Source organism: Cervus canadensis, chromosome 13, assembly GCF_019320065.1.
Source record: "Cervus canadensis isolate Bull #8, Minnesota chromosome 13, ASM1932006v1, whole genome shotgun sequence".
NCBI lineage: Eukaryota > Metazoa > Chordata > Mammalia > Artiodactyla > Cervidae > Cervus > Cervus canadensis.
This window is the reverse complement of record NC_057398.1, coordinates 25954681-25980172: the sequence shown is the minus strand read 5'-3', so window position 1 is coordinate 25980172 and position 25492 is coordinate 25954681. Positions and strand designations below refer to the sequence as shown.

Here is a 25492-nt window from a genome sequence, read left to right as displayed (position 1 = left end):
GCACCTTGCCCAACAACACACAGCTGGCTGGCGAGAGGCAGGCGTGGGGTTGAAGTCAGAGTCGTTTACTGACTCTGGGGGGTGAGGTTCACATGCCCACAGGCAGTGCAGGTTCCCAAGAGGAGGGTGCAGGCCGTCGTTCACCCCAAAAGTACATTCCTCATTTATCTGATAACTATGTATTGACTGACTGCTCTGTGCTTGCCTGGTGTTGCGGGGCACAGTGGAGTGCTGGGCAGACATGAACTCTGAAGGCACAGTGACTGCAAGGGCATGGTTTGGGTTATGCTGAAACTCAGACGGTACCCATTAAGCACTCCAAAGTTTGGTGTGTTTTGTTTTTTTTTAATTTAGCCTTTTTAGACAGAAAATTTCTAAGATTAGCCACATGAAGCAACACGTCCTGAATTTGAATTCTTATTCTCTTTGGGAGCCAGATTTTCAACTCTGCACATGTACACGTGGCATCATGTGCCATCATGGAGAGGTGTCCTCCGGGCCTATGAAGGGGAGTGAGCCTTGTCCACACACTAAACAAGACCGAGCATCCTCCTGGTTATCAGCACTGATCCATCAAGCATCTGTTATATACCAGACCCCATGCCGGGCACAGGGTTAGAGCAGTCAAATGAACAGACCCAGTGTCTAGAACACTGGGTGTATGACCTTGAAGGAGAAGGTCATTACCTGCATAATACAAAAGCAAATATAAAATTACAAAGTGTGGTTAGCAGGAAGGAGCAAAAGGAGAGGATATGAGAGCTCAGAACAAGGGACCTGACTGCAGAAACACTGTGTGTGTTGAGGGGTAGGGGTGCTCTGCATGTACCTCCAATAGTTTCTGCTGACTGAGCCTTGGGTTCCGTGGAAAGTACAGGACACATTTTGGCTTCACTTTACTATGTTGTCCTTTGCTTCGCTTCATTTGGACGTGGGAGGGGAGGGAAGGAAAAAGAAAGCAAAAAATGTGTAACTTACTTTACCCCAGCAAGAAGAGAGACAGGGTTTCTAGAAGGGATCATTTCTGTCTCTGAAGGCCACTCCTGGGGACAGAGAGGGGATTGTTACTTTGTTACTACCTACCCTCACCCTCACATGTTTCTTATCCTCATTTTTCTGCCTGAGTCTCAAAGCAAGTTTTACACCAGGGGATTTGGGGAGTTTGCAGATGGGAAAAGGATTGGGGAAAGAGCTCATGAAATCTGTTCCTCGGGCCTTTTCTGAACTGCAAACTACAGATCTGGGATCTCTTGCTTGTTACAGGAAGCTGGTCTGAGAGTTTTGTGAGCAGCCCTGCATTTTCCTGGGGTCCCCCTGGCTTGCTGCAGATGGTTTCTCAGGCAGAAACGGTCCACCCCCCTGGAGGAGTGGCAGCAAAGTTGGGGTGACTCTGGCTGGCGTGTCTACCTGGACGAGGCCGGGGGCCATGTCCACCAGCACCGCAGGCCCCAAAATGTTCTACGATGGTGAAGAGGAGAACCACTTACGAGTGCAAAGCGGAGAGCACCTACTCAAATCCAGGAGAGGAGCCTGCAGCCCATGAAGGTCCCCTGCATCGGATGGCATAGCAGCCCCAGGACACTGCCAGGCTCTCCCAGACCTCCCCAACCTCACACTGGAGCTCCCCCAGCCTCAGTTCTGGGCTGTTCCTCTTTATCTGCACTCACTCCCGGGGGATGCCTGCTTCATGGTTTTCAGGTTCATGTGTACCCTTGAGGACTCTCAAATTTATTAATACATTTCCGGCTGGGTCCCTTCCTCTAAAACACAAACCTGTGTATTCAACTCCCCTCCCCTTGAGTGTCTAATGGCATCTCAAACTTAACATGCCCCTACACTGAATTCCCAGCACACAAGTACCCCACAAACTGGCTCCATCACCTCATCACTGAATGGCAACTCTATCCCTCTGGATGCAGAGGCAGAAACACCTGTCATAATCCTTGACTTCTCTTTCGTCCAATCCTCAGCAAATCTTGAGGCTCTGCCCTCAGAAGATATCCAGAATTCCACTGCTACTCATCACCCCCACTGCTACATTCCAGTCCAACCACCACTGTTGCTTACCTGGGTTATTGTGCACACCTCCTAGTATTTCTACTATTGGCCCCTTTCAGCCTATTCTTAATATATCAGCCAGAGTGATTCTTTCAAAAAGCAAGTCATATCATATGACTCTTCCTTTCAAAACCCTTCAATGACTCCCACTCACTCAGAATAAAAGCGCAATCTTCCCAAGAACTGCATGAGCCAATATAAATTGGCCCCTGGTTACCTCCCTGGACTCCTCTCCTGGTCCTCTCTGTGACCTGGTCCCCTGAGCACAGATGCTGCTACCTCAGGACCCTTGCACTTGCTGTCCCCTCTGCCAAGGGCTTTCCTGCCCTATGTTCACAGGCATCGTTTCCCTTCTCCCTCCCCACCCCCTCTTCTCTCTATATATACATATAGTCCCTTTACAGTCAGGCTACATTTACATGGTAGCCCTCATTTCACTTAAAACTCTACTCCCCTTTCCATTTCACTTCTCCCCACAGCATTCATCAGCTGACATTCTATACAGTTACTTGCTTGTTCACCATCTGTCTCTCTCAGCGGGACAGGAGTTCCACAGGGGTGGGGAATTTTGTCAGTTCTGCTCACTTCGACATCCTCCTGGAACAACGCCCAACACATGACAGCAGGCATTGGCCCCGCATTCTTGAGTCAATAGACGAATCAATGAATGAATGAAGGGCCAAGATCTACCATCTTTCTTAACTAAACCACACCGATAATGCATCACATAGATATTCTCCACTTACTGCTTCAAGTGGAGCAAGAACTTCAGAAATTTTTAAGAGCAACTTGAGTGCAAAATGTTTCTGTCTTTATGTGAATTTTTCAACGTTTCTCACTCACACCTAATTGAAATGGTAGGTTTTTAAGCAAATTACCATGAGCCTTTCTCAGCATCCGACTTTGCTTTTCATAAAAAAAAACCTCTATGTTCATATTTCATAGGCTTGGATACTATTTAATCATACACATCCAATAATACTGGCATATTTATTACTATGTTTATTATAAACACAATCGTTGTTGTTTTTTAGTCTCTCAAGTTGTGTCTGACTCTTTGCAACCCCGTAGACTGTAGCCTGCCAGGCTCTTCTGTCCATGGGATTTCCCAGGCAATAATGGAATGGGTTGTCATTTCCTCCTCCATTGGATCTTCCCGACCGAGGGATCGAACCCACCGCTCCTGCAGCATCTCCTGCTTCGCAGGCTGAGCCACCGGGGAAGCCATACACATGATTATGTTTGTATTATTATAAAACATTGTTAAAATAGTGGCATAAACAGGTTTGGAAACAAGTAGAGCTGACTCTTGGCTACATTTAAAACTGGGCATCGAAGGGCATGGGTGCTCCCTGTGTCATTGGGGGAGGGAGGGGCATCCATGCACATGCCGGGTTGGTTAAACGAAAACCAACTGAGCCTCGGCTCTTTTCTCATTTTATCCATGGCTGGGATCCTAACAGCAGTTCAGAAAGATGTCTGGCACCACCCCACCCTCCGGCTCCTGTCTCTGCAAAGTGCACCCACGCCAATTATTCCTTAGGTCACGGTGAACATGTGACTTGATGACCTGCAAATGGGAGACCTCTGTGCTGCCTTCCTCAAGGGCTTGTGTGCAGCCCTCTGACTCCATTGGCTGGATCCCGTTACACAGAGGCTCTGACTCATGGGTGAGATGGAGAAGCAGCCCAGGGGAGTGAGATGTGCTCTGAGTCCAGTCTGGGCAATAGCTTTGTTTGGCACAGCCCCGTCAAGTGAGTATGGCGTCGTGAAACCAAACAGCGTTTAGGCTCCCAGAGGGAGGCGTTCCTCATTTTGAGCAGAAATAACAAAACATGCAAGAGAAGCTATCCATGGCCATGTATTGCAGAGGGTCTACTTGAGAGGGACTCCTTAGGTAAAACCGGAGACAGAGGGAGGAGGACCTTGTTTTGGCGCTTCCCTGGGGGCTCAGTGGTAAAGAACTCGCCTGTGAATGCAGGAAACACAGGTTCATTCCCTTGGTCGGGAAGATCCACTGGAGAAGGAAATGGCAACCCGCTCCAGTATTCTTGCCTGAGAAATCCCATGGACAGAGAAGCCTGGTGGACTACAGTCTGTGGGGTCACAAGAGTCGGACATGACTTAGCGACTAAACACCACCACCACTAAGTACCTACTGTGTGCTGGGTGCTGCAGTAGGTGTAGGGTGGAGTGAACACAGCACCAGCAGGGCTCTCTGTGATACTAGTCTTGTACCAGTTAATGACCTAACGTCGTATATTCCCCTCAAAAAGACACACGAAGAGCAACAATGAGCAAGGCAAGGGATCCTCAAGGGTCACCTTGGCTCTGACCCTCAGAAGTGATTCTTCTAATTCTCTGGTGGCCCTGGCTCATCTGTCACACGGTGTTTTATTACATAAGCATTCAGACTTGAAAAATGCCATGAAGATATCAAAAAGACTGAAAAAGCAAAGGAAAATAATTTAAAATGAAAACCAGAAGCAAATGAAATGATGAGATGTGGTGATATCATGTCATTCTTTTCCCCCCTTTACAAGACCCAAAGGGGAACTCTGAAGTCTGGGTAAGACTCATTGGAGAAGCTGATAAAAAGGAAGACTTCAAAGGCCCACCACCAGCCCCTGCCAAAGATGATGGTTTAGTATGTCTGGAATTCTTAATAAGCCTCCTAGGTGGTTTTCTGATGCAGGTGGTCCCCTAAGTGAACATCCCAGAGAAATAATCCAAACTAGGTCCCCTTCACACAGCAGGGAACACAGGAAATTTACCACCTCAGGCTGAAATTAACCATACAATACCTACCAGACCAGCAAACTACTCTCCCCTCTAAGCACCTGCCCAGCCAGATTCAGAACATTACCTTAACGGAACACCTGCTGCTGGCTGGCACCAATGGGCTAAACAACTATAATTTCTTAGTTTTAAGGCTATAAACATAGTGTTAATTATTGTGATGAAGTAACTAAACAGAACCAACAAATCAACTACAGTATCTGACGCCAATCTATTGAGGTACATCAAAAGAACTGGCCCCTCCGTGAAGGCCAAGTTAACCCAGACTTCCCCTCACCAAACTCACTGGTTAAAGTTCATTCAAAGGAGCCCAAACATGAATGAAGGAGGTAGGAGGAGAAAACACCTATAAGCCCATGCATTGATTATGATAGAAACTCCGAAAAACTTCTGGAGGAATATCATGAATTAAAGAGGAAAATCTAGTCATAATAGGCAGGGCCAGCAGCCTGGGCGGCAAGTCCTGGGATGGAACGAATATCCAGGCGTTTCCTTACAGATTCAATCACCTGTGAACAGTTGGCACCAAATAAAACATTTATCCCAAAAAGAGATTACAGGACAGAGGCATCAGGTAAGGATCAAGGTGCAAGGACTGCCCTGATGGTCCAGTTTGGTTAAGACTCTGTGCTTCCAATGTAGGGAGCCTGGGTTCAATCCCTCGCCAGGGAACTAAGAAATGATATACCACAGGCATGGCCATAAAAAAGATGTACCTTTAATGCAGAATTAAGGTGCTTCTCCTGCGATAAACTTTTGCTGAGGAAGTAATTGTGTGCCCTGTCACCGAAACATTCCTTTGATTCTCTCCACATGTAGAACATGTGCTTTGTGAGCTTAAAAGCAAGCAAGCAGTCTACTGTTCAAGTTCAGTGTTTTACACTCAACGCTCCCCTCTCTGCCCTGCACTTTGCTTACTAGGGAGGTCCCTGGGTGTTCTCAGGTCCTAAGCACTTCTTTAGAGGATTCCCAGGTGATGCCAGTGGTAAAGAACCCACTTGCCAATGCAGGAGATGAAAGAGACGCAGATTCTATCCCTGAGTCAGAAGAGCCTTCTGGAGTAGGAAGTGGCAACCCATTCCAGTATTCTTGCCTGGGAAATCCCGTGGACAGAGGAGTGTTCCATCCATGGCTACAGTCCATGGGGTCGCAAAGAGTCAGACATGACTGAGCACACACAACCACCTCCTTATTTACATACCACATCAATAGGGCCCCTATCCGGCTTCCCAGCCCACAATGATCAGAAGCTATCTAAAGGCTGCCAGGGAGTACAGACAATATCCACAAATAACAGATGAAAAAGGAGATAGTGAGAAGTACAACCTTCTCCAAAAATACTTGAGCCACATCTCAAGCTTCTGGATCCTGCACACCTCAACTCTGAGGGTGTCCCTTCACCACCAAACACAAGGTGCTGGTCACCTTGAGCCTCCCAGGAAAGGTGAAATGGTGTTCGGGCAATTTTTAAAAGTGAGGGAAGTAACAGCTTCATTAGACCTGCAGCAAAACGCCTGTGCATAGAGTCATCCCCCTTCCTGCGTCCAAGACGGACACCGGGCACTTGGCCCGGCCCGGATCCCTGAGTGTGACCCTGCCTGGAATCCTGCTCAGGGCACCCCTGGCAGCTGCTCCCCTTGCACAGATGGAAACCCACTTGCCAACCATGGCTTGGAAAGACTCCTATGAAAATAGAAGGAAAAAAAAAAGAACTAAAAAGTGATGCCAGGGAGCAAGGTTTAATTCCCTGGTGCCTGGATCTGCTCATCCCCTAACAAAGCTGGCAGACGAGGTGGTTCCTCACACCCGGGCTGGCTGAGACTGCTCAGCGTGGTCTCCTGAGAACATACAAATTGGACTTGACCAGGAAGGACCAACCACCTGCCCGTGCTGGAGACGCAGGTTCGGTCCCTGGGTTGGGAAGATCCCCTGGCGGAGGGCATGGCAATCCACTACAGTGTTCTTGCCTGGAGAATCCCATAGACAGAGGAGCCTGGCAGACTACAGTCCATAGGACCTCAGAGTCTGACATGACTGAGCTGGCACGCAGAAAGAACCAAGACTTTTGTTCACCTCAAGCATAAGTTTTAATTCCTTCAAATTAGCTGGTGCTTCTTGTCCACAACTGGGCAGCTGGGTACTAACAAGCCACACAACCTCTGTGCTGCAGGTTCCCATCTGTAAAGTGGGAGAACATAAAAGTATTTCATAGGGTTGGTACAATGATTAAATGGGGCAGTATGTGTAAAGCCCTGAAAACAGTGGCCATTAAGCGCTTGGAAACCTCAGTGACCATCCTTCTCATTTCGGTGAACTGGGGTCCCTTCGTTAAATTTTCATGGTTTCACAGAGCTAATGAAGTGTTTTCTTCCAAACTCAGCTTTTAAAAATTTGCATTTTAACTTTGAAATTCAAAACCGACAGAAAATAAGTTACACGGGGGGATGACAGAATTTTTTTTCTCCCATTATGATTTGAAAAATGATTTCGTTTTATGGCTCATTATCTGAGGGGGGAAAGGGAAGCAGCTACAGTCAGAAGGGGGCGACAGGGACAAGATGGTTGGATGGCATCATCAACTCAATAGACACGAGTCTGAGCAAGCTCTGGGAGTTGGTGATGGACAGGGAAGCCTGGCGTGCTGCAGTCCATGGGGTCGCAAAGAGTCGGACATGACTGAGCAACTGAACAACAGTCAGTACATGAAGCACAGGCCTGCCTGAGACACAGCAAAGGGCCCCAGGGTCACAGGCAGCAGAAGCCAGAGTGACAGCCACTTGAGTTCCTTCTCTGGGTGGAGGCAAGAGATGATGAAGGTAGGTTCTGGCCACCGCGACCTGTGTGGCCATGGAAACTCATCGTTGGCCGAAGTCCAGCCCTCTGCACCTGAGCACCAGCCCCAACCTTGAGTCAGATTCAAACTGAGATTCCAGAGGTAACAGCAACCCATACAAGGGCGGGCACACCTGTGATCTTCACAACCATCCTTCCTGGTCAGATGGACTGTTATTGCTATTTACAGATAGGAAAGCTGGGGCTTGGAGGTTAAGGAACTTGCCTAAGGCTACAGAGCTAAAAAGGGGATGAAGCCAGGAACATTTTATTCATTTGACAAACATTTATTAAGCAGCTGCTACCTGGCAGGCAGTGTGGGGGATGCTGGAGCTGCAGCAGTGAACACACTGAAATTCCTGCTCAGGGAGAACTTTCATTCTAGGAGGGGGCACATTTAGCAAACCAAGCTCACAAATCAAGTAAAGAATGTATGAATGAGTGAAGGGCCTCTGAGAGCAGAAGAGCAGGAGGAGGAGATGGAGAGACAAGGGCAGTACTTCAGGTCGGGATGGACAGGTGATAAGCAGATCAGGGTCTGGGGCCAGTCAGTGTCCTTAGCTACATCCCAGGGCCTGAAATGAAGTCACAGCAAAACCCTGAGGGGCCCTGGGCGGTCAGGCATCCAGAGCTCCCCAGATACCTCTGCATCCGCAGACGCCCCAGGCTCATTCGCCGCGCCTGGGGGCCCAGACGGAGAGTAAGGACCATCTGAGGGCCTTTGGGAGTGTTTCTCTGAAACAACTATAAAACAAACTGAGCTTTGTCAGTTTCCATAAAGGAATCTTTTTCCCTGGGCCTTGGAAAGCAAGCAGTTTCTTCAGCAGCCTGTTCCCAGAGTTCCTCAGCAGTCATCACCCACCACATTCCAGCTCTTTCCACCAGGGACTGTCACCACATCCCATCTGTTTCCTCAGTGGGGCCTCCCCGGCTCTATCATTGTGAGGATTCAAGTCCTGATCACTAAAAGACAGTGGTCACCATCACCACCACAGCCATCAGCCTCATAGGAACACACACCACCTCCTCGAGCCCAGCCACTCACAGACCAGGCCCAGGGCTCAGCCAGCAGCCTGTCCTACCAATGACACATGGAACCCAGGGAATTAGCAGCCAGATGGCTAGGCATTCCAATGTTTATTTCCAGCGTGCTCCCCAACTTCTCCCCAACAAAACCCCGCTGTGGGTGATGGCATCAGCGCCAGTCACTTGGGGAATGCAGTGATTATGTAGGATGTGTGTGCTCAGCCATGTCCAACTCTTTGCGACCCCATGGACTGTAGCCCATCACGCGCCTGTCCATGGTGTTCTCCAGGCAACAACACTGGAGCAGGTTGTCATTTCCTCCTCCAGGGGAACCTCCTGACGCAGGGATTGAACTCATGTCGCCTGAGTCTCCTGCACTAGCAGGCAGATTCTTTAGCACTACACCACCTGGGAAGGCCATCTTATAACCCCAGTGAATCAGATGGTTTCACACAGCAGCAAAGAGCTGGAACCAGCAGGGTTTGGAATCTTCGTTTACTGCAGTGGGGCAGACTACAGGTGATGTGGTCCTTCTCAGACTCGATGGGTTTGTCTGTAAATGAGGGCAACTGTTCTTCCTCAGGTGGTGAGACAGCTTCCTGGGAGTTAGTGCCTGGAGGGAAGGAACAGCCAGGAATACCCTCAGCTCCTCCATGGTGTCCAGTTACACAAGGGTCCTCTGAAAACTGCTGTATATGGGACAGTCTGTCAGATCTACTGACCAACACCTTCCTGATCCAGACTGACCGTGAAAGCTGTTTTCTGAATGGCTGGCTGACTGAATCACTATAGGAGATTGTGCCTGAATTCACAGGCCCAATAATAGCTTTGGAAATAGAACCCATCTGAAAATGTCCCTAAACTCGAGCTGGGCTGGCAAGGATTGGATGTGATTATAAAAAGCAAGTGAGAAGAGAATGTTACTGCAAGGAAAATTGAATCCACATGACTTTTAAATAACTTCATTCCAATAGAGAATATTAAAATGTTATATTTTTGGCAAGTATTAAGTACTGACACAAATGCAATTTTCAATTTAAATTCTAACTTAAAAAAAAAAAAAAGGCCAGAATTGTATCCTAAGGCCTAAACCCCCTTCTATTATTATGTGTGAAACAAACTCTAGGTCATTTAAAAATATTTTCTACTTAAAATTCACACTTAGATTTAATGCCAAGACTCAAGAGGTCATCTAAACCTTTATTATACAGTAGGCTCTTGTCTAAACACTGACATGGAAATATGCTTAAATATGTTCTGATTCAGGACATAAACCAATACTTTAAACTCTATCTGTAGCTTTCTGTCAATACTGAAATGACACCCTACTGAGTAACCCGGGTAGCATCTATCAAGGAATTTTCAAAAACGTCGGCTCTTTGTCTGGTATCCTGCTGTGGGTTATAAGCTGGACCTGCGAAGGCACATTCAGGCATGAACTTATTCCATTAAAAGCTTCTATGTTCTCTGGACCATCCGCCTGAATTTCAGATCGCTTTCTGTAAGAGACAGTTGAAACGGAATTTAGCTGGTCCAAATAAGGCAGAAAACAAGCTCATACAAATCCTATCACCCCAGTGGTTCAGCAAGTTTAATAAAAGTGTTCCCAAGTCTTTTAATGGTTCACAACCGAATGTCATTTTTGAAGCAGCTAATAATTTACTGTAGCGTCACGATGGTTTTCTTTTTTCAATTCTTAATCCAGAAAAATAAATAAAACCTACACACCCTTCAAGCGCCAATATTTTAAAAGTAACTTTTGACAAAAACTTAACCCTTCGTTTTGCACTCAATGGACTATGTGCCGACACAGCAAGGGAAGCCCCAAGCAACTCTGATTGTGGCCAAACGGGTCAAAGGTTCTCACATGGCACCTGAGAATACTCCTGGTGAACCAGGGGACCTTGCTTTAGAACCACTTCCAAAATCGAATAACATTATTATTATTAAACAGAGTTTTGTTGACTAATCAGACTGATCTAAAAAGCCAACTGGGCTCCCCTGGTAGCTCATCGGTAAAGAATCCACCTACAATTCAGATATGAGTTTGATCCCTGGGTCGGGAAGACCCTGTTGAAGGAAATGGCAACCCACTCCAGTATTCTCGCCTGGGAAATCCCATGGACAGAGGAGCCTGGCAGGCTACAGCTCACGGGGTCGCAAGAAATCAGACACGATTTAGCAACTAAACAACCACCATGAAGCCAAGTGGACCTAAAAGCTCTACAATGGAGGAAGCAGCAAGGCCCACAATTAAAACAGTGAAACTAGATGTGTTCCCATGAGCAGCTCCTTACTATCAACAGTCCTGCTGCACCAAGAAGGCTTACCGAGAAGGGATGGGTCTACCTGCTCACTGATTCTGGAAAAGCCCTCACTAGAGACGCTAGCAAGTCCTGTAAAAGTCCTGTGTTCTACATTTAGAGAAAATGAAGCTTAAAAAAAAAAAAACTATAAAAATGATCAACAGGAAGGTGTTAAGCTTGGAGGCAGTTCAAATCCTAGCTTTCCACTTGAGAGCTGTGTGACCTCTGAACAAAAATCACTCCCCGTTCCCGGTGTCTGTTCCTCTTTCTGTAAAAGATACCCACCTCGTGGGATTCTTGTCAAATTTAGAAAATGCCCTGCACAGCAGCTCACACACAGCCAACACCTGGAAACTGTCAGATTCACCCCAGGGCTCATCAGACCACCTCCATCCCCTTCTGGAGAGGAAGAGGCACGAGAGGGGAGTGGGAGAACTGAGGGGCACTGGTGTGGCTGCAGACAGGGAACGCGTGGCAGCGGGTGGCATGGAGCCGTGCTGGGCGGCCCTCCAACAGGACTCTGGGTGGGCATTTGCCTGAAGGGATGAGCAGCTTCACACTGTCCCGATATCACACTCACTCAAACCTCAGGTTCTGTTCCATTCAACATTTTCTGAATACTAGACATTTTCATCTATAAAGAATTTCAACAGTAATATGGATGTCATTATTTCCACCAACGTATATTTTTTCTTTTTAAAAATCCCACAGTACAGCCGTATTTAAGGCCTTACATCCTGCAGGCAAACTCCCAGAAACGGTCAAGGCACCAGGAAGGTGGGGCCCAAGAGGGGCCTTTGAGCAACACGCTCAGCAAGAAACTGCACAACAGCCTGGCCATTCCTTTTCCCCTGGGGACTATCATCTCTGCCTCCTGCAGGCATATAGCCCAGGCTCAAGACCAGACCCCCAGCTTTCAGAAAATGTGAACAATGCTGTTGGTACCTATTCTGCCAATGTTAAGCACACACAAGTACTTTAGCAATTAAGAGCTACACACAGTCATTATTTTTCCCACATAAACTCTAAAATTCTTCAGCGTGCACTGAAATCACCTGGGATGGTGACCTGACACCCTACCCAGGGCCCAGCCCAGGAAGGTCTCACTTTACACAAAAGGCTGGTTTTAGGGCCTTGGAGCTGGGAGCTTGAGCGCCACCTCTGGGTTAAGTCTGAGAAGCGCCAAGCTGGGGCCTGATCACCACCTGGAGGCTCCTGAACACACTCCCCTTAGTAGTACTGTAGCAGGACATTCAGAGACCGGACCCCAAAGGGGCAGCAGGAGCAGGGTTCATGCAGCCGGGGACAGAGGAGGCCATGGCGATGTCTCCAAAATGAATGACAGAAATGGCAGACCATTTTCCTCAATCCTCAGCCTGGTCTCTGGACTACTTTAACTGTGGCTTTTATATCGGAGTCTTTTTCTCAGGGCTTCCCCGGTGGTTCAGACGGTAAAGAATCTGTCTGCCACACAGGAGACCTGGGTTTGATCCCTGGGTTGGGAAGATCCCCTGAAGAAGGGAATGGCAACCCAGACCAGTGTTCTTGCCTGGAGAATCCCATGGGCAGAGAAGCCTGGTGGGCTACAGTCCATGGGGTCGCAAAGAGCTGGACAAAATGAGCTAATAACACTTCTTTCATGTTACAGCCTGTCCTCACCCATCCATACTCTAACCCACTTTCAAGGCAAAGTGTCCTTTGTAAGTGTTTCTAATGCTAAGTCCATCAATCCAAAGTGAGGCCAGAGAGCAAGCCAAAGTACAGAGAAATAAAATAACGAATGTATTTGCTGTTGTTCAATCACTAAGTCATGTCTGACTCTTTGCGACCCCATGGACTACAGCATGCCAGGCTCCTCTGTCCTCCACTATTTCCAAGTTTGCTCAAATTCATGTCTATTGAGTCGGTGATGCTATCTAACCACCTCATCAAACGCACTGAGATATAATTTTAGAAGAGTTGCTTTAACGTATTAAAAGTCTCTAGTTATCTAAATATCTACCCTCAAATATTAAGGTAGAGGCATCTTCTTGACCTCCTAGCCTTGGGAGAACTGTGACGAAGTGAGGGAGGTTTTGAAGTAATAAAAACTGGAGAAAGGCACCACACGTAAGCTTCACAAAGGTGGGGATTTTTGTCCACTGATGTAAACTGGACACAACGTGTATCTAGAACACAGCCTGGTATACAATAGGTACTCAGTAAATTACTGTGATTTTTGTAAAAAACTGCGCTAGAAAGTACTGGTAACATCCAAATTAAAAGAGCCAGCCTAGACACTGCCGGATGCTCCCAAATAGCTGCAGGGACATAAGGTTTTAGTTAATAGCTTTAAAATTTTTGCAACTTCACAGAGTTAAACCCTAAGCCATTCTTGTGGAGGGACTTGAGCGCCTTCTTGGGGATCCTCACCTGATTAAGTATCTGAGTATTCCCATATCCAGGGGGACATGACAGCCCTCACCTGGCTCTTTCAGACCCAATGAGAAATCTGTTAAGCACACACAGCCTGGAAGGAGTTCCTGCTAGAAGGAAAACTCGGGAGACCATCTTCCCCATTCCCCACTCTGGGCGAGGCAAAATACTTGCCCAAGGCTAAGCCACCGAGGAGGGGGATGGAGGTGGTACTTTGTCAGGGGCCTGGAGGGACAGCAGGTGGGTGAGCCGGACACCCACGCCCTGCTCCCAGAGCAGCGCTCCCTCTAGCTCACAGCATCCGGGGCTCCTCCCTGGGTTCTGGGCTCAGCACTTGGCTTCTAGAGCATTTACAGGGCTAATGCTGAAAGCCGCTTCTCGCCTCCACCTCTTCTTTCCACACACCTGCCTCCTAAGCCTTTTGGGGTTTTCTAAGCTGGGAATCCATAAGCCACAAGTGTGAACATCTCACTGAGTGAGGCTGATCCCACCTTCAGCTTTACCACACTTTCCCGAACAGCAAGGACACAGGCAGATAAAAAGTATCAGGACAAGTACTCCCATGGAGGATTTTATGAAACTGCCTGTTTCAGCCATTTTTAATCTTAAAAATAAACAAACAAAAAAACACAGCAATTTCATAGCAACTTAATACAAATGTTACAACTTCTTTGGTTCATTCTTTGTGGATCCATAAAAATAAAAGTCTCCAGACTATAGAGTGAAATGTCCACAAGTATACAAAGGAAGCTGACATTCCACATGGGCAATTATTTCACTCTTACCAAAGTTAAGTTCTGTCTCTGCACTTAGCACCAGCGGCCAGTTGCATGTCTACCCTTGAGGTGGTATAGAAGCGACATGAATTCACAAATATTCAATCAATGCCAAGTAGAGACAAGTGGGAGGAGGTCGGCTGGGGGGCTCAGCACTGCACTTCAGCGATGCAGCCTGTGAATGCCCCTCCTACATACACCTTCATTTTCCCCCTTAGCTGACCCCAATGATGTACAAAATGCAGTCCTTTCACAGCTTTCAGAAAGTTTTTTATTGATTACAATGATATAAAATGCATCATTTGAATTCCCCCTCTTCATGAAGTGCTTGCTAGCAACAGCATAAAAAAACCTTTCCATACATTTGACAAGCTCAAATGATTTATTTCATGCTGGAAGGGGAAAACATAGCAAACACCACTCTTGTCTATAATTAACCTCTCTCTCTCTCAAGGCTACATTGGTTAAAATCAAAGGACAACCCCTTTTGTATGTCATTTTGTAAATTTTAATGTTTTCTTTAGAATAGTCTTTTATATCACTCTCCAACAAGAATAAAATTACTAACAGCAAACTTCAATACAAGAACACTCTCCAGATTAACAACTCAAACAAAAATGTAAAATGTAAATCACATATAATACAATTGAAGCGTCCAAAACAATTTAAATAATTTTAAATATTTTATTTTTAAACTGCTACAAATGCTTTATACAATATTCAACATAAAGTCCCCATAACAGAAATGTAACAAAATGGGAATGATAGTGAAAGGGTTAAAGTGGCACAAGTTCACCAAACATGTATTAAACTACAAATTTTAAGAGGTAGATTACTTTTAAAGTTGAGAACAACAAAAAAACATGAATAAAACCTAGTCATTTTCCATCAACTCAGTCATCAATCAGGGGGAAGGCAGATAATGCATGGAGAAATGATACCTATACACTCAGAAATAGGCCAATTTGTTGGGCTTTTTAAATCTCTATTAGAGACTGAAGTGTAAAATCTGATATGTAAATTCATTTACACTTATGTGTAGACATACATCTGCACAAGCCTGTGATGTTTCCTGGGCACTGACATACAGATACCATTTCCAATAATATAACAGTTATAAACTAGTGCCAGATAATAATCTGAGAGGATCATGTCCATTTGGATATATAAACATGACACTGGAAGAGGCATAGAAAAGAGTTCATATCCAATCTGGTTTCCTCTCCATTATGCTGGCATTCGGCTTGTGATTAAAAAACAACAAACAAACAAGAAAACAGGCTAAGAAAGAAGCTCAATGCCTCTATCTACAATTCACTTAAAGGAAAGGCATCAAGAGCTGGTGTGTGTGACCAAAACATTATAAAATGAGTGCATCCAATCTGCCATCCCTGAAATCTACAATCGACGACTGACGAAACAGAAAACTTGCTTTGCAAGGTCAGGTTCAAATTGTTCCTTTCTCTGCTATGTGCCAAAAACCAGGGCCACACTCAGGTCTGAGTTACCAGTCCCAGGGACCAGGAGCTGGGTCAGCCAGCCTGTGGCACAGCGCCCTCCACATCTCAATCACCTGAGAGCCCAGCCCCGCGGGCTGGGTGCCAGTGAAGGAGTGCGTGCCTGATTCTACCCAGGGCAACAAGAAGCCAGTGGGCTTCTTGTGTTAGGGGCAATCAGCTGTGTGTTAGGATTTTTGAGTTAGCTTCAACTGGTCTCAGAAGCTTGGCAGATTTCGTATTCTTTGCCGTAGTGCTTATCCTAAGTTGAGCATGCAAGATATTTAGTCAATTATTAAGGTTTGTTTTGTTTGGGGCGGGGGGGCGGTGGGTGCTTTTCTACAGAAAGTTCCTAGAAAATAAGAAAACTGAAGATAAATGACAACATGACACAACCTTCTATGAACTGACCAAGTTTAAGAAAAGGTAGGGAGACCACGGGGCAAATGTGAAGACAGCAACAGGATGAGTAGGAAGATGTGCAGGGAGTGCTGGGAGGGCCACAGACGATCTCCTTGGAGTGGTGTGGCAGAGATGGGATGTGAGAAATCAGCACCGTTTTCCTCTTTTAATCACTTTCATGGTAAATGGAAAAACTTGGTCTGGAATTTTATTTTACTTCTCCGTCACTTATTTACATGTCCTTAACTGGCTGCAATGGGAACACAGTATTAAAAAAAAACAAAAAAAAGTTGCTCTAAAAGCAGTACTGAAGAATGTAAAAATGCCTTGGGACTCACAAAGACTAAAGATGGGTAAAAAGGGAGCAGAAAATATACTTCTTTCCTTGTCTTTTTTGTCTTACAGCCCGGGGAATGAGCCCTCAGCAACAGCTCTAAATGCAGTTCCACTGACAAGCCACCAGTGGGTTTTCCCGAACAGTGAAGGTGAGCCCAACAAGGGTTTGCTGGATTAAGAGCTGTAACAGGAGAATCTAGAGAGTAGTATGTCTCTGCAGCTTTGTCCTAAGAAAAGGATTTGGAGCACATGCCTCTTTCACACCCTGAATGGCACAATGGCTTGTGCTCCAGGAAATGACTGAACGGCAAATTCTGCTGAGCCCTCAGTGTGGGATGGAAAACTGACGTCGTTCTCACGGCTGACTGCAAGTATATACTTGAAAATCTAAGGAATTCTAAACTGGTATTTGAATGTAAAACGCCTGTCCGTTGAGGACCAGCCCTTAATCATAGTTATGATGAAATACACAGGAAAAGGGTGTGCTGCCAGTTCCGGGCTAAGTCCTTGAATGTGCAATGGGGAGAGTACAGCAAAAACACTGAAAACAGAATGGAAGCGGGTATTTCCAAACTTGTACTACAAAATCCCCACTGAATACAATTTCTAAGAAGAAATACACTGAAAAGGAAAGACGTCTAGTGAACTCCCTGCCAGTGTAGGGTAACAAACATGAACCAAGGAGAGGCCTCTGCTAGGAGCCCGGAGTGACACAGACGAACCATTACATCCTCCAGGCCTGCGCCGAGAATTCTGGTGTTAAACCAAATTCACTACAAGGTACCAAGACGACCACAGCGCTCTGAAGAAACGCCCACTCTTCTGCCCAGATAATCAAAATATGATGTCCCACTGAATGTTCATTTTGTAATTCCCCAAAACACTTAAAGATCACTTTTAAGTGGACCCCTGTGAAAGACACACATCCTTCAGATGTGTCCGCAGCACAGCTCCTGTGTCTCACACAAAGCTGCAGCCAGCTTCCAAGGAAGCCTGCAGCTACCATATACAGCCAGAACAATTTATCCACCTCTTATCTGATTCTTGTTTCCTTTTAGGTCAAATTTCATTCCAGCAACGTTAACTCACAAACAAAGCAAAATAATTAAAACTAACTGGAGCAAAAAACAGACACAATTTTATTAGGCACTTCGGTCCTCTGCAGTCTTTAAGGGTCCTTCAAAAGCACTGGATGGACCTCACTCAGGTTTCCTTTACAGAATATTAATTTTTCCATATCAACTTTACCTTTGAACTGTATAAATGGGATCCAATACAAAATAAGTGATTCTTGCAGATACTATCGGAGACAAAGAGGAATACAGAGTACATTCTAAAGCATCAACCACTTGGGAAACGTTTTTTAGTACAGTCCGTGAAAATGACAGCATGTTTTGGGTTCTTGAACCTTGGAAAGGACAGCTCAAGAACATCCTGTTGTTGAACTTCCAGAACAGACTGAGCACAAGGAGGTACATAGTGAAGCTGCTACCGGCAGGCAGTCTGGACAGCTGATCAACAGGTGTTTACTTTCGCCAGGACTAACTAAGTTCCAAGATGCTGTATACGCACATGCCAGGGTCAGACACCAGATGCTGAGTGAGATCTACAGTAACTTTTATGAAGAAGCTTAACAGAAAAATCTGATCCTTTATTCCTACAGTCCATCATTCCAGTCTGCCGTTAGCTAATGATCCTTCTCTCCATCTTCAGCCATGACTTATGGCACCAGCATCAAGAACCCTGCCTCATCAACTGTGCGGTAGGAACAGCGTCTCTGAGCCTCCGTGACCCCTCCAGACAGCAGTCATCCTCCCCCTCCCCCCGCAGTTAACTCTGCTCGCTTAAGATACCAAAGGATTCTGAGACACAAAGTTACAGCCAACAGCCTAGAGTCACGCAGCTCACTCTGAAAGGACACAGGAGTTTTCAACACTTCTCAGAAATTCTAGCTGATGATGAATAATTTCACTGGAGATGGACCTGCAGGTCTTATGCAGGAAGCAGCAGGAATACCAAAAGTACACTCCACTCATAGGTGAAGTAACTTAGAAACTTTAAGAAGTCAACGTAACAAACTTAACTCCTGCCCTCTGTTTTTTATCTATCACTAAGAACATTTTAATGAAGGAAGAACACAGAACAAACACAGAAATCACCTTAGATCTAAGATGAGCTCTGACATCACACTGGGGAAACAAAGGCACTGACAAGTGGGGTGACTTGCCTTGGGTCCCCACCCACACCTGGAAGAACCACAGGGTCTGGCCTCAGCATGCACTCTCTCCTCATCCCCCCCGGCCATGGGAATCTGGCTGTTTATCACCCTATGCTTGGAGACATGAGCCGGTGGGGGGTGGGGGGGACAGGAGAAGACACAGACATGCAGCATTTTAAAAGGAACAGGGTACCGTGTTTTGATTTATTTTGACTAAGAGGCAAGTTTTTAAAATTAAAACACTATAGAAGAAAGCATGAGTAATAAAAAGCAGTCTCAGTTGCTAGAACCACTCTTTAAGTCACAGAAATATTAAATCAGATTGTAATATGGTTTTAATGAACTCTGCAATACATCAGAACATAAGAAGACATCTATGATGGGAAAGTTAACACAAGTGACACTGGGATACCACCCAAGATATAAAGGAAGTTTCAGAGAATTTCACCGTTTCATAGTGGGGTACTTTGGGGAGCTTTTCATGGCTTCAAATCCAGTTCATAACTGGCCCTATTAAAGAAATGGTACCACTTTGTGAGTCCTACATGTGAAATAAAAGCTATGCGTCCATCTTTGCAGCAGCCAAAGCACTGACCCTCCTCCACGTCTGTCTACACCTTAAGCAACAGCTATTTCCTTTAAATGCTTATGTCAAAATCGTGCAGGAAAAAGGAAAAGGAGCCATTGGGCAAATGTTTTCTTCCAACCGTCTTTCCCCCCTTGCTCTTGAGCTCTGAATTCCTCTGACCCTGGAGCTTTGCTTACCTGAGGTCCTTCAGCTCTTGCTTGCCACTGCCATCCTCCTTCCTGCTCTCACTCAGGTCGGCAGAAGCCGCCAGCTGCAGGCTTCGGGTGATTGGCCCCCCACTCCGTTCTCTGGATTTTACACTGAACCTGTCTGTCCGTTTCTTACTGGCCAAGGCTGACTTGCTCTGTAAGACGGCTCTGCTCTTCTGAGCCCTCACGTGCAGGCTCCTCGACGTCTTGCCTGAGAGGGGAGTTGCATGGTTCTTGGCTGCAGCTTTGGGCTTCTTGCTCTCGCTGTGAGTCATTTTGGCCATGCGTATGGGGCTCGAGTTCCTTAAAGAGGAGCTTGGTTTTTTGGACTTGACCGAAGTGGCGAATTTAACATTCTGCTTGGACCTGAAGGACGAGGGGGGTGGCGGCACCTGTGAGGGGCCCGAGCTGCGAGCTCTGGTCTTGCCCAGAGGCGCCTGCATGCTCTGCATTTTGATCTCGGCGTCTGCTGTCCGTCTGCGGTGGCTGCTGCTGTTGTTTCTGTCACTCCCGGCAGGTGATGGGTGCCCCCCTTTCTTGGAAGAGTGGGAAAGTTTTTTTTTGGAAGGAGAAAGAGGTTTTTTGGGACAGCTGAAAGCGGCATGCTTGTTCAGGCTCCCGATGTACGTGAACTCTCTGTGGCAGTACGGGCAGACGTGGGAGGACGACTCGGGAGTGGTTTTTAGGTCAGCCTTCTGCTTCGCAGACTTGTTTTTCTGCAGGATTGCTTTCTGGACGAGCTGGTTTTTTTTCTTCAACGCGTTTAACTTGAGCTTATTCGAAGACATTTTGCTGAGCTCCACACTAAAGTTCAGTCTTTTGGGCTGGCCCATTCGTCTGAAGGCGTTTTTCCCAGAGTTGTCCAGAACCACCACGCCGTTTTTGGGTTGCACAGTCTGCTTCAGCGGGACCGGGTTTTTCTTGGGGGTGTACCTCTTCTTGTCACTTGCAGAGGCACATGCCAGGATGTGTTTGTGCAGTTCAGGCATATTGTCCACGCCCTTCCCACACTTGGTGCAGCGGATGGCGGTGGTAAACGTCTGTGGGATGTTGTGCGTAGTGAAGTTTGTAGCTGTCACACCAATGCCCAGAGGGCTGCGGTGATGGTACTGGAATGGGGGTGGTTTAAAGCTTGGGTAATGTTGGTTGAGACCCAATCGAACATCTGGATCCTTCGTCTTTATTCCGGAAGCCATTATTTTGATGGTCGTATAAAGCTCTTCAGAAGAATCGTTCAACTCCTCTTCTTCTTTAGACGCTTCTAGAGGGTCTTCTGGCAAACTCTGCATGTGCTCGATGTGGGCCTTGCTGGGATCCGTAAAGTTCTGGGGCCTCAGGGTGCCGCTTTCGAACTCATGGTGCGTGCACACCTTATCTGGGTGGAGATCTCGCTGGTGCTGCTGCAGATTGCACAAGAATGCGAACTCCTTTTTACAAACTGAACACACAAAGATATTCCCAACGCCGTGAAGCATAAAGCGATGTTCTGACAAATCACTTTTCACCTTGAAGAGCTGCACACAAAATTCACATTTGAAGGGCCATTCCTCAGCGTGAATGGATAAATGTTTGGTTAAATCCTTAATGGAAAGAAAAGGTGATTCACAGACATTGCAGACAAAGTTTCTGTTGAATGTCTCCTGGATGATCTCCTGCTCAGTGGTGGATGGGGCTTCCTCCCTGGCTTTCAGGTCTTCACTCTCTAGTTCCTCCTGCTTAAAAGATATCATGGGGAGAGAGGTTTCCAGATTATCCCCAGAGGAAACCACGGATGACACTGCTGAGAGAGGAGGCGGCGAAGGGGAAGAGGAGGAGGAGGAAGATGAGAAGGAAGAGGAGGAAGAAGAGGAGGAAGAGGAGGAGAGTGTTGGAGGCCCTGGTGAAGCGGCGGACATAACGGGCTCCATGGAAGGAATGGGGGATGGCGAGGGAGACACCGTCGGGGACAGAATTGGAAGTGGGGACTGTGCGGTGGCATTCGAGAGTGGAGAAGGACACGGGTGAGGGGACGCCCCAGAAGAGGGGGCTGGAAGAGGGATAGTAGGAAGCAGGGGAGGTGGCGGGGTGGCAACAGTTAACACGGGAGGGCAGGGTGGAGGAGAAGAGGGATTGGTGGGGGTCAGGAGAGGCGGCAGCTGCCCGGAAGAAAGGGAAGATGGTTGTAGGGCAGGTGACGATGAAGAAACGTCAGGAGGAGACTCGACAACAGCGACAGTCAAGCTTGAGTTGAGACCAAGGTCAGGGTCTGGCTGAGGTTCTAGAGGTTTACAGGGACTGGTGCTTCCAGACGCATCTGGAGCGTTTTCTACAGGGAGGTCGACACCATTGTATTCGTTGAGAAGGACCTTCTGCAGCATGCAGGTGGTGGGTTTCCTTTTCTTTACAGCACTGCAGGCTGGCTGCAGCACATGGTTTTCTTTGAGTTCCTTGCCTTCAGAGTCACCACAGGGCTTTTTATGCACACTGAGGTCTAACACGGCCTCCCACTGGACCGGAGCCTTGCCTGGCCCCTCAGTCTTCTGTTTCACACCACTGGACAAATCCAGTGGCTGCTGGTTGCACACGTTGCTAAAAGTAGAGCTAGCTGCCCACTCTTTAGACACCTTATATTCATCAAAGCCTGGCGGGCTCCCAGTCTCTCTTTCATCTCTCCCAGACAAACTCCACACTGGTGAGTTGCTGTGACTCTCTAATTTGGGTTTTTTGGAGCTTAGAACTGCCTCAGTCCACATGGCTTTCCCATCTCCTGGCTTTCCAAAGTCTCGCAGAGCGGGGCTGTGCTGGGGAGAGCTGGGGGGAGAGCTAGTTCGCCTCTTAAACCTGCTCGAGGTCACGGGTAGCATCGACGCAGGAGCGGACACGCAGACAGGGCCTAATTTGGGTATTTCAGCGGCTGAAATCCCTGCAGGAGGAGTTAATTTATCCTGGGTCTGAAGAAGCTGTTTGAGCTTTGATGACAAATACACGCTTTTCTCTTTGTGGAAAGATACTGCCTCTGTGGTTGATATGCTGAGAGGCAGACTCAAGGAACAGGAAGGTGTGGCAGGATCAGACTCAGTCTCAGCTTTAATTTTGGGTAACACGGGCGGACTAGCAGTCCTCCGTTTCTTGGACTCACTGTTTGTGCTGCTGGAAGGCTCTTTAGGGAGACCGTCGGTTATAGGGACCTGCGTGGTCTTTATGTTCTGAGTTATTTCCACTGTGACGGGAGTGAGTAGACAGTTTATTCCGTACAAGTCAGCCGAATTGGATTCCATCTCAATAACATCACAGTTACTGGTGCTGCTGCTGGTCTGAATTTTACCATCAATATAGTAATTTAAGTTCTCAGAGATATTGCTGGAAATATCCATGATGTACACATCGTCTGCCTCCCCTTCCTCTTCTGGCTCTGTGCTGGGGACGTAGACACTCAGGGCGGGCAGGGCCTGCTCTGCTGGGGGCTGTGGCTCTTCCAGGAGGCCCCCTTTCCGCCGCACCCCCTTGGGAATCAGGTGCCGCTCGTGAACTCTGCGCTGATGCCGTCTCATATTCGTGTGAGTGCCGAAAACCTTCTTACAGTACTTGCACGGGTGAAGCTCTTTAGCTTCGCCGTTCTCTTCTACAACGGAAGGAGTCACTGAGTCCTGGGACGCCTTCTCTGAGCTCAAGGTCAAAGCATCCTGCCCAAGACTAGGGGGCTGCGTGTCGTCCTGGGGAGGAGCGCCGTCGGCAGAGGCCTTGCCGCTGGCTGGGTCCTCGGGCTTCCGCTTCAGCCCGGCCTCGTGGCGCCGCTCGTGGCGCCGCCGGTTGATCTGTGTGCCGAAGGCCTTCCCGCAGTACTTGCACTTGAAGGCGTGGTTGACCGTAGACATGTGGATGTGCATGTGCCGCTCCAGCCCCTGCTTGGTCGTGAACTTCCTCTCGCAGTGCTGACATGGGAACAGAAATGTTTCAAACACGTCCCCGTTGGCCTCTTCTCTGGCTCTGGGAGTTTTCACAACAGGGGCTGCCTCCGCAGAGTCTTCAAGAATTTCCTTTGAAACAGTTTTTGGTTCTTCTAACAAATCCTCGGGCTTCTCGTCACATCGGATCTCCGGCACTCTCAGGGAACTTTCATTTGGCACATCAGCTGCTTCGTCCCCCTCTTCTTCCAGCTCCTCCTCTTCCTCCTCCTCCTCTTCCTCCTCCACCACCTCGTTCGCCTCACAGAGCGCTGCTTCCAGCTCCGCATCTGGTCCTTTCTGGGGCTCGTGGGCAGGGGGAGGGAGGGTGAGCTCCGGAGGCACATCCTGGCTCACCACCTCCTGAGGGAGGGCTGGTTGCTCGGTGGTGGAAGCAGAAGGCTTCTCGTCTTCGTCTTTGGGGCCTAGAAAGCACAGGGAGGCAGAAGTAAGGTCAAACACTAGCCACTGGCGATCAACTTTCATTATCCATGTTACTTCCTTTATCACCTCAAATGAGTAAGGGAGACTGAAACAATAGACCACTCTACATTCTCATTTAAGAAGTTTTACTGGATATAAAGCCATTTCAATCATTCAACAAACGACTGCAGTGCACCAGGGAGCTCAGTGGGCAGTGAGGGAGGCCTCAATCTGAACAGTAAATGCCCACAGGAGCTCAGGCTCTTCTGTGTTTCCTCACACAGATATAAACATGCTTTTGTTTACAGAAACTGTAGTGTTTAAAACTGTGTTGGAAATAGCTGATACTGAGATGCAAGAGACTAGTCATGAGTTCCAATTTTTCATGATTCCAAACTGAAACAAAATTGCTGAACATATTGCCAGGTAATATCCTTAGTGGTCTGCCTTGAATGCAGTTGATTCTCTCCCTTCTTCCTTACCAAAACTATATATTGAGAGCTACATCTTCCAAAATTATGTGATCTGCATTTTTCATGTAAAAGGAACTTTGGAGATCATCTCTTCTGAGCCTTATTAAATTAGGGAGGACTAGAGATCTCTTCAAGAAAACTGGAAATAGCAAAGGAACATTTCATGCAAGGATAGGCATGATAAACTGTAAGGACCTAAGAGAAGGAGAAGAGATTAAGAAGAGGTGGCAAGAATACACAGAAGAACTGTACAGAATAGGTCCTAATGACCCAGAATAATCAGGATGGTGTGATCACTCACCTAGAACCAGACATCCTAGAGTGTGAAGTCCAAGTAGGCCTTAGGAACCATTACTATGAACAAAGTGAGTAGAAGTGATGAAATTCCAGATGAGTTATTTGAAATCCTAAAGGATGCTGCTGTTAAAAGTGCTGCACTCAAAATGCCAGCAAATTTGGAAAACTCAGCAGTGGCCACAAGACTGAAAAAGGTCAGTTTTTATTTCAATCCCAAAGAAGAGCAATGCCAAAGAATTTTCAAACTACTGTACAAATGTGCTCGTTTCACATGCTAGCAAGGTAATGCTCGAAATCCTTCAAGCTAGGCTTTAGCAGCACGTGAACGGAGGACTTCCAGATGTACAAGCTGGGTTTAGAAAAGGCAAAGGAACCAGAGATCAAATTGTCAACATCTGCAATATCATAGAGAAAGCAAGGCAATTCTAGAAAAAACATGTACTTCTGCTTCATTGACTACTCGAAAGCCTTCTGACTGTGTGGGTCACAACAAATGTGGAAAATTCTTGAAGAGAGAGGAATACCAAACCACCTTACCTGTCTCCTGAGAAACCTGTATGTAGGTCAATATGCAACAGTTAAAACTGAACATGGGACAATGGACTGGTTCAAAACTGGGAAAGGAGTACATTAAGGCTGTACAGGGCTTCCCTTGTGACTTAGCTAGTAAAGAACGTACCTGCAATGTGGGAGACCTGAGGTCAATCCCTGGGTTGGGAAGATCCCCTGCAGAAGAGAAAGGCTACCCACTCCAGTATTCTGGCCTAGAGAATTTCAAGGTCTGTATAGTCCACGGGGTCACAAAGAGTCAGACACAACTGAGCGACTTTCACTTCACTTCAAGGCTGTATATTGTTACCCTGTCCATTTAACTTGGATGCAGAGTACATCATGCTGGGCTGACTGACTTACAAGCTGGAATCAAGATTGCTGGG

The 25492-nt window shown here is 47.1% G+C and overlaps 1 protein-coding gene across 10 annotated transcripts in view; it reads right to left on the bottom strand.

Moving 5' to 3' along the window:
• PRDM2 (PR/SET domain 2) overlaps positions 1 to 25492 on the bottom strand; it is a 132388-nt gene that overhangs the window by 20952 nt on the left and 85944 nt on the right. For 4 of the 10 annotated variants that reach the window (XM_043486308.1, XM_043486310.1, XM_043486303.1 and 1 more), the window contains 2 exons: positions 19430 to 23789; positions 9896 to 10214 (listed from right to left, as the gene is read on the bottom strand). The exons of 1 other annotated variant lie outside the window; for it this stretch is intronic. In XM_043486308.1, the coding sequence (XP_043342243.1) occupies positions 10067 to 10214; positions 19430 to 23789 (4508 nt within the window). In that variant the 3' untranslated portion in view covers positions 9896 to 10066. Of the gene's footprint in view, positions 1 to 978; positions 1044 to 9895; positions 10215 to 14457; positions 16361 to 19429; positions 23790 to 25492 lie in introns of those variants that run through there. 5 more of the 10 variants (XR_006272749.1, XM_043486307.1, XM_043486304.1 and 2 more) reach the window with 3 other exon arrangements.